General features: G+C 45.5%; 1 protein-coding gene across 1 annotated transcript; it reads right to left on the reverse strand.

Annotated features, from left to right (window-relative positions):
* Positions 1–325: 325 nt before the first annotated feature.
* LOC125516008 lies at positions 326–1,795 on the reverse strand. The gene is made up of 2 exons (XM_048681490.1): positions 1,524–1,795; positions 326–1,402 (listed from the first exon to the last, which is right to left on the reverse strand). Exons 1-2 carry the CDS (start codon positions 1,696–1,698, stop codon positions 450–452), a joined length of 1,128 nt encoding a protein of 375 aa, XP_048537447.1. The 5' UTR covers positions 1,699–1,795; the 3' UTR covers positions 326–449.
* Positions 1,796–9,439: the final 7,644 nt, after the last annotated feature.

The raw sequence follows: 9,439 nt of genomic DNA on the forward strand, positions 1-9,439 counted from the left end.
TACCAACCATGATGTTTCCCTGTACCAAGTGTTAAATTGACACCTGCAGGTGTCATGTAGGAGGTCTCACCATGAGTGTGGTGCTCGAATCTAAGTGCCGGTTGATCTAATGGTGGACAACTCCACTAAAACTTTTGTTAAATCTCAGTCGACTGAAATTTAGCAAAGCCCAATTAAGAGAATAATCTCAATAGAAAACCACATATTCCAAGTTCTTTTACCCCACCCCAAAAGAACTTTTGATGCGGTTGATCATGCGAACCATAACATTCGACGGAGCAATTCAATTTCACACATCTCACGAATTACATTAAACACTAAGTGACCTCTCCAACATTTGAATAATATGCAGCTTCAGTTAGTAACTAAGATCGTAATCGAATCATTCATTACGTCACGTTCATGGCGTCACGAACAAGCAGTGTGGGTGGAAAGGAGTGGATCGGCGATCAGCCTGTGGTGGTGGTGTTGGTGGCGGCGCACGGGGTGAAGTCGCATGGCAGCTTGGTCCGGCCGGCAGGTCCCCCGCCGCCGGTGTTGGCGCGGCGGAAGCGGGCGCCCTCGATGAGCACGCGCTGGGCGGAGCTGAGGAGCGCGCCGTTGAGGTGGTCGAGGACGCTGGCGGTGGTGGGGTAGAGGAAGGGCGACCCCGGCGCGTTGTAGTAGGCGTTGAGCAGCGCCGCCGTGGCCTCCCGGAGCAGCGTGCGGTAGGGGTCGCCGCGGCCGTCGAGCGCCTCCCGCAGCGTCATGTCCGGCCCGTACCGCTGCGCCGCCAGCGGGCCGAACGCCATGGCCACCGTCGTGTTGGGCGTCACGACCTTCCAGTGGCACCGGTGCTCCGGCAACGTCCACTGGTCGTACGCGCACGCGGAGCCGGAGCTTGAGCCGGAGCCCGAGCCATCGGCCGGCGTTTCGCTTGAGGAAGGCGCGGGCGGCGAGGGGATAGCCTCCGGCTCTGGCTGCTGCGGCACCGTCGGCGGGCGGCGCCAGACGGGAGGCAGGAGCCGCGGCCTGCGGCGCCAGAAGATCGGCACCGGGGAATACACCGGGCCCGGCGCCACCGTCAGGGGAGGCGATGGCGTAGCAGCCGCGGCCGCCGGGTCGTGCGGAGGAACGAGGCCGGCACGGGGGCAGAAGTCCATGGGCTGCTCCGGCTGCGAGAGCAGCGGCAGCACGGTGTAGAGGGCGAGGCCGAGCATGCGGAAGGCGAGCGTGAGCTCGCGCGGCTCGGCGGTGGCGGCGGCGGAGCAGTGGCCGGTGGCGTGGACGACGCGCGCCGTGCAGCGGTTCATGTCCGGCGACCCCTCCATGCGCACGGAGAAGCCGCCGAACCAGTTGGTGTTGCACTCCCGCACCGTGATCGGCGTGTCGCCGCCGCCGCACTGGATGGACACCCGCGCCCCTGCACCCATCCGACCGCCATGCACGCACGTACACGCATGCGCGTTGCATGTTGGGTTGGTTAGTAGGTGGGCGGCCATGGAGGCGTGCGTGCGTGAGTAGGAGCGAGGTGGGTTACGTACCGTAGAGCGGGTAGTCGAAGAGGCCGCGGGCGCCGTCCCTGCACTGGTCGCAGAACACCATGCCGGCGACCACCGTGCTGCTGGTCGCCGCGTCCGCCGCGGACGCGGCCAGCAGCAGCAGCAGCGCGGCCACCGCCGCCACGCTCCTCGCGGCGCTGTTGACAGGACCCGCCATGGCGTAGCGATGCGCGCTCTGACGGTGGATGGTGGAGGTTAGGGATGTGCAGCGCGCCGGCGGCGATGGATTTATAGCCGGCCAGCTGCCGCGTGCGCCGGCCCCCGCGTGGGTACTACGTGCAGCTTTGTGTGATGGGTGTGCAGCTAGCTAGAAGCAAATGGGCTTTGCGTGCCCACCGGTTAAAAACCTAGCTTTTAGCTACCAATTATAAATATCTACACTTGGATGAATGTACGTACGAAGCACATCGGAGCAAAAGGTTGTGAGCTGAGCGATCGGTCTTCACTCCGATGCCATTCCTAATTGTTTGTGCACGTTCTCCTGCTAGTTATTTTTAATATTCTTGTTCGCTCTTTTTGGAAAAAATAATATTTATCTGAATTCTTAGCGAAAAGACTATTAGCACAAGACCAATCTTACATACATTTTAAATTTCAGTGTTTCAATCATATCTCAGTAAACTAAAACATGTGTTTAGTGTTTCATAAAATAACTGAAATATGTGATGCTCACTCCATTCCAGTAACATTTCGAGCATTCCAGTAACATTTCAGAAGTATGGTTTCATGAATTTCATTCGCAGGATAAACAATGTATTTACCACCACACACAATTTATGTAACATGGTTATGTTTTTATCACAATTTCATTCGCGGGATAGACAATATATTTACCACCACATACAATTAATGTAACCTGGCTAGATTCTTTCACAACTTTTATAAATCCTAATAGCACGTCAGTCCCAATTCACAAGTATAGTTTCACAAATAACATTTTCCGCCAGAACAAAGTGTAACATTTCACACAAATGGGATAACATTTGTTTTCACTTTTCAGTTACAATTCAGAAGTATCACACATAAATTTAAATTATTATTTCTAATATTTCACTCTTATTAATTAACACACATTTGACTTCGGACTTTATAAACTTCTCTACAAGTTTTATAAAAAGAAACATTGTTGAAATATTGATATTGGTGTGAAATGTTTCTAAAATTGATTCACAAATGACTGGAATAATTGTTTTCTCTGTTGTTTTATGAATATTATTTGTAAACTTTTTGAAACACTAAAATGTACAAAACAGTAAAAGTGAAATGAATATGAAACAATTGTCATAGGTGGCAATGCTACAATTGAAGTAACTAGAATATTTGAGAAAATTGTTAACATAAGTGAAATAAAACAACAAAAGTACCTTAAACCAAAAAGGCTAAAATCTGATTTGTCAACACATATTCAGGTTTGGTCTTATTTTTAAGGTCTTGGTTCAACACCAATCAGATTAATGGTTCAAAAGATGTGAATATAAAAAAATAACTGATGATGTTTTAGCACACATTTAGGGATGTCAAAGAATGAAAGTTGTACATCAGCATTCAAATAAGGGCATCTTTATCCAATCCCCTTAATTTTAGAGGTGTAAACGGCCGAGTAAACCTTAGTAGAGTATTTTTACTCCTTTATGTTTTGATTATTTCCAACCGATCCCCTAAATTTTGCAGGGTAAAACTTTGTTTTTGCTAACTTATTCCAATTCTAGTTATATTGTACACATACAAAAACCAAACATAATAATTAAGGTTCACACAATTCATGAATATTACAAATTAATTGTTTACAAACCAAATCATTCATATTCAAACACACCATATGGTTCAATAGCATGATAAAAACACACTACGAAGTGCTATGGCGATGCCACTGATGCTCAGCAAGATCATCTTGGAGCTGGGTATGAACTTCTTGGTTCTCGATCCTGCGATGCGCTTTGAAAATCTCTGGATCCTATTTGCATCATGCTTTGGCTCAAATTGATTACCATTGGTGATGTACCAAAATTTCTCAGACATGTTTTTCACCTCTTCAATGGTCATGTTATGCAAGATGATGCAGTAAGTCATGATTTGCAATGGAACTTTGGAGTTTCAATACACGATAGGGCCACGAGCGACTATAAAACTATTCTAAAGCACACTGAAAGCTCTCTCCACATCCTTCCTAGTCTACCCTTGACGTGTTGCAAGTGAGATTGTTTGTTACATTCCTACGAGGCTTTCCGGCAATGTTCCTTCCATGCAATGAGACATTCCCGTTGACTACGAGGCGCCTGGGATGACTTTGTCAATCTACATAGGTTTCGCAAGCTCACTATCTCAGGGGTACTCATAGGGTAGGGGTGTGTTCGTGCGTCCATACGGGGTATTGTATGTCCATGTATGTGAGCATCTGCAACTGTACAATATTTTTCGATAAAGGGTGGATTTTATTGACTCAAAATGAAGCATAAATAAGATACAAGCACTATGAGCACACACCCGGCCACTGCATAACTAGGAAGACAACAATATATTTATATCCGACATGGTCCACCGTTATGGTGTTCCCCATAGTATAATAACAGATAACAGATCCAACTTCATGACCCAGGAAGTAAAGGACTGGTGCGCTAACTTGGGCATTAAGCTCGACTATGCCTCCGTATATCACCCACAGTCCAAATGGACAAGTCAAATGAGCTAATGGATTAATCCTAAGTGGCATTAAGACCCGACTGGTTCGTTCCTTGAAAGAGGCTGATTGCCACTGGGTGGAGGAGCTCGACTCCATATTATGGGGCCTACGCACCACCCCTAATCGATCCACGGGATATACATTGTTCTTTATGGTGTATGGGGTGGAGGCGGTCCTCTCCAGCGACCTTATCCATGATGCACCTAGATGACCTAGACGCCTTGGAACAGGAGCGTGACATACTTCGGGCTCGCGCTACCTTTTACCAACAGCAGGCCCTGCGCTACCGGAGTAGGGAGGTTCGAGCGAAAGCATATAATATGGGCGAACTCGTCGTATGCCTTCTAGGGAAGCAGGAGAATAAGCTCTCACCCAAGTGGGAGGGTCCCTTCATAATCGATCAGGTGCTTATAGGAGGAGCGTACCATCTCCGCAACCCAACGGACAATCGCCTCGAACCAAACCCATGGAACGCAACTCAACTTCGGTGCTTCTACGGCTAGACCAGTGTCATCACCCTCCCTAGTCTTTCCTTCTTGCATTTATCTTCTTCTTTCTTATTCGGCCAAGTTTTCTCAGGTTGTGTTCGGTTAAGCTGGGTTACATTAAAGTTATTCGGCCAGGGGCTTCTTTTACGAAGCCGATAAATATATCTTCTGTGCACTCATTAAGATTTATCATGTTTTGCACCCTTTCAGTATCGTTTTAAAGCCACTATATGCATCAATTTGACTTAGGATTTTGCCAAGCTGGGTTGCCTTGCTCCTGTGCTTAACCCCTACATTCCCGATTGTTCGGCTAGTGAGTAAAGCTTGCACCTCTGGGATACGACTGGGTTACCCGAGTATGCACCTCAGACGGTTGTAGGCGAAGGCTAGCGTTCTTTAGAACATAATTGGTTGGCCACGATGGAAGTGAAAATAATTGGTAGTTATCACCAAATTCCGGGGTTATTTTCCCGAAGTAACCATTGCCCGTACCTTTCGCGTATTCGGTTTAAACACCAATGGTTAACATGACAACCCGAGGAAAGGAACCCATTGAGGAACTATTTTCTTCGGAAGACGTTTCTTACATTAAAAAGTAATATAACATAATTCCCCGAGCGTATTTTGTCTGTTTGCACTACATGAACGGATTGCCTAGTTCTTTGAACTGATTTTCCATTGAATTCGGATCACATAGTAGGAAAACAATCCCTGGCCGATTGTGAGGGAGGCCAAAGCCGATGGCCGGTCAAGACAACGTTTACAGCATAGTTCGGAGAAAGTTTGATGTAAAGTACATAGCTACATAGAATCAAACACCATGCTCTCGGTCCAATCCATCTATTATGGTATTCAGGGAACAATCTTCTTGGGAAATCCGAGCAGCATACGCCAGTTGGTCATACACAAAATGTAGTGACACTTCCTGCCCATCTGGCCCTATAGGCCCAATCCGAGGTAAACGCTCCGGATTAAGCTTGGTAAAGTGGGTCTTCACCATTGCCCAAGCCTCCCGGGCTCCCTTTCGACAGGCTGATGATATCTTCCACAACCCAAAGCGGCGTCGAGCTCCTTTAAAATGGTTAGCCAGCTCGACCATTCCTTTTGGAGCCGCCTCGTCTAGCCATAACACCTTGACCACGCTATACATGGCTTTGCGAGCTCGCTCATGTATGACGGATAGTTTCTTTAATAGGTTCCCGCCAAATGAACCGATCTCCTCTTCGGGACGCCGATAAGGAGAACTAACAAGAGATGCGGCACTGTTAATTCATTTGCACGATGTGTTGCAACGGAAGTGAAACTGGCGTGTCCATTGAAACAACCATCAACATCGTGACGATAGCATCCAAAATGTGCCACCCGGCTGTGACGAGGATACATACATCAACGTATAGAATAAATGCATATCTGTCGCACAATAAACATGAAATGATCCGTAACACGGGCGGTAAGGAACACCGATGATCATCCTAAATGGGCCGGCCGATGGAGAATACCTGTATATATGGAGTCTTTCTCCAAACTATTATTAAACGTTGCATGTGGACTGACTACTGCGGATAGCTCTCGCACAACGGTCCTGTGTTGACTAGGATTTTTCATGCCTTGTCTTGTACTCCAAGTTGATAATGTACTCATATATATATGCCCACAAGGCTCAAGCAATATAACAATGATTCCACCAATCATCTCTCTCCCTTCTAACAAATAGGCCCCCAAAGAGCATAAACTAATCAGTTTGTTCGATATATATATTCGTGGACGGACGAAAATTATATGTGAAAGGACTAGAAAAACAGAGAACCTAAGCGGGACAAAATCAAGAATATCATCTTACTTTTATAGTAGATACAGATATAGATCTTTATTACCGACAAAAGACAATGTTTATTTCCCTGATAACAAAAAATTATGAATTGTGTTACCAAATAGCAGTAGAACTGTCCTGGTTTGTTGGCCGATCATATGTTGTCGGCTGGCAATTCCTCGTGGTGAAGTTGTTGCTGCGTTTGTTGTTGGCATCGCAGAGCACATAACAAGGCATGGTTCAATTGTCCTCGACCACTATCATCTTGCTGCAGTGACGGAGCGGTGTTGAAGGCGAGGCGAGGCGAGAGTAGGCTGGGACGGTAGCCACCGTAGACGTTCCACCGATGTTTGTAATAGTCGATTTCCTCCCAACAAGATTCCGGTGGCGCCATAGTTGCCGACAGGTGGATCTGATGGTCCCACTCCAAGACACTATCGGCGGTCAATTGTTGAACCTTCTTACTGGTGTCGTACTTGTAGAGATCGTCGCCCGACCAGTAGTGTTAGGCCTAAAACCTTTCAGATTAACATTATTTGATATTAATCTCGTGATTAGAACACCTACATGAGCGGAAGCGTGAGTACTTACAGGAGCGAAGTCCCCGTGCCTGCTAGATGGCGTGTAGCCCGTGGCTGCTTCCTTGATCCTCCGGCACCGATGAGATGGCCGAGGAAGAAGTACAGCAGCAATCGACTAGCGCCGCTGGCTTGACCATCATGGCATCCGTTGCAGACGCAACAGTTGTTCAGAGTAGACACGCCACCGGCACTGCCCTAGTGGTGGCCGGCGGAGGTAGTCGGTCTTCGTCTCCTTGAGCACCTCTTTTGGATCGGTTGTTGAAGAGAGGACGTGGCCTACCCCTATGTAAGACCGTTAGTTTTCAACGGGAGGGGCCCTTTCCTTTTGGTATTAGGTGCCAGGAGGTGGGACCGAGACCAAGTCGTTGGTTTGATGCCCCCGATCAAGGCATGTACATGGGAGGTTTAGCTCCCCCTTATCTCTCAGTTTGTTACAATTGAAGATTAATTCCAACATTCTCCCCCTTAATCGTAAGGTTAACAAACATCATAAGCCCACACTCGATAGAAATAACACACCAAAATAAAGTGTTACAATAGCCAATGAGATGCCACTGAACCTCATTACCTATAGTACATCATTCTATCACGAAATGGAAAACATAATACTTTATGGGAGTTGGTTTATAAGATGGTCCTAATTTCCAGGATAAAAAAGCTTTCCTAACCCATGCCGGCAACATAATCATAAATATGGGTGGTGAGCCTTTGGTAAACGGATCTGTAATACATACAAATCATTTTTATATGCTTAACATCATTAGCTTGATCCTGGATTCTATCTTTCACAACATGAAATGTATTGTCAATGGTCTTGGCACACCATTTGACTTGCTGTTACTCGCATAGAAAATTGCGTGTTCATAATGCAGTAGGTGGTTTTTTTATAAATGTTGTCTACCACCTTAATTTCGGGAATAGAACTTCTTTGACATACAACCTGCCCAATAGCCTCTTAACAGGCCACATCGTAAATTGCATTATTTCTAATGCCATCAATGTCATTATGGAGCTTTTCCACGATGTAGCTCCATATGCGAGAGTGAGGATGTAACATAACGTGTAAACTTTAATATCCACACACCTCGTAGAAACAATGTCTAAATAACCAAGGATATCGAGGTTATCAGACTTCTTATCAGTGAGCATGTAAACTTCTATTGCCTCGCATATCTACAAGACTTTTCGTGGCTTCTCTAGTGGTCCATTTCTGGACTTGTATATTTGCCAATTATCCCGATCATAAATAGGCCAACTTCATATTTGAATACTTACATTGCTTCTGACAGCTGAAGCATAAGGAACTAACATTACCTGATCAGTTCATAATGGTTCCTTGGACACTAAACTGTCTACCTTTATTGCCTTGGACTTTAGTAGCAGGTGCGATAGAGTACTACCATGTAATATTTTCTTCCGTACTCTATCAACGCATGTCATCATAAACTTATACTCCTTTTGGACCTATATCTTGGCGAAACTCCATACAAGCAAAGTATAAGGCATCACCAAGATCCTTCATATTACAAATAGAAGATAGAAATTACTTGGCTCGCCAAAATATTCTATCTCCACAAGGTAGTGACCTTACTCCCCCTCGTATTATAGTATGAGTGTCACAACGCTTGTATTATCTCATAATTGTATTTCTTTAGATAACATGACTTATGTCAACTTCACCCATGACAAAACCGTACAGTTGAGTCATACATACATTATCAACTAAGTCAACACAAGAGCATGTCATAGTAATAACACAAACGTCACAACAACTCACCGATGAAATTCTATGGAGTTACATACCTCATTAAAGCTCATAATATTCACCCTATATGGCAACAAGCCACTAAGATGAACATTCACACACATTATTGATCATAGGGAAATTGTTGAGTCTCAACAATAAGTGTTGCATTAGAGATAAATAAATTCCCCTCAATTTACCTGATGCATATGAACAAAGATCTAATGGAGTTATCCTTAAGATTAATGTTCATACGCTCCAGGTTCCCTGATGATCGCTTTACTTAGAAAATGGAAAATATATCCAAAAATTTTGATGACAATCATCTCAGCTCTAAACCACAACACCGTTGGGCCGAAGATGGAAAAGAACTTAATGAACTGTGACAAATGATTATAAACAACGTTAGTCAGAAATATAACCACAAGCCACATGATACTGACAAACTTGCCACTTGAGTGAAGTGTCACATGTGATTATAGACGACGTTGGTCCTATATAATCAACATGTTACATCATGATGGTCATTAGACTAGCAAGCTTGCCACTTTAGCATTCATGCGTGCTTTGTAATGCTCATAAGGGACTAAGTACA

The sequence above is a fragment of the Triticum urartu genome, chromosome 6, assembly GCF_003073215.2.
Source record: "Triticum urartu cultivar G1812 chromosome 6, Tu2.1, whole genome shotgun sequence".
NCBI classification, from domain to species: Eukaryota; Viridiplantae; Streptophyta; class Magnoliopsida; order Poales; family Poaceae; genus Triticum; species Triticum urartu.

Bases quoted from the DNA above. Each gene is read 5' to 3' on its own strand.
- LOC125516008 (XM_048681490.1), bottom strand. From the start codon at position 1,698: ATGGCGGGTCCTGTCAACAGCGCCGCGAGGAGCGTGGCGGCGGTGGCC. The intron at 1,403-1,523 runs GTACGTAACCCA...GGATGGGTGCAG, and splicing joins CTTCGACTACCCGCTCTACG to GGGCGCGGGTGTCCATCCAG.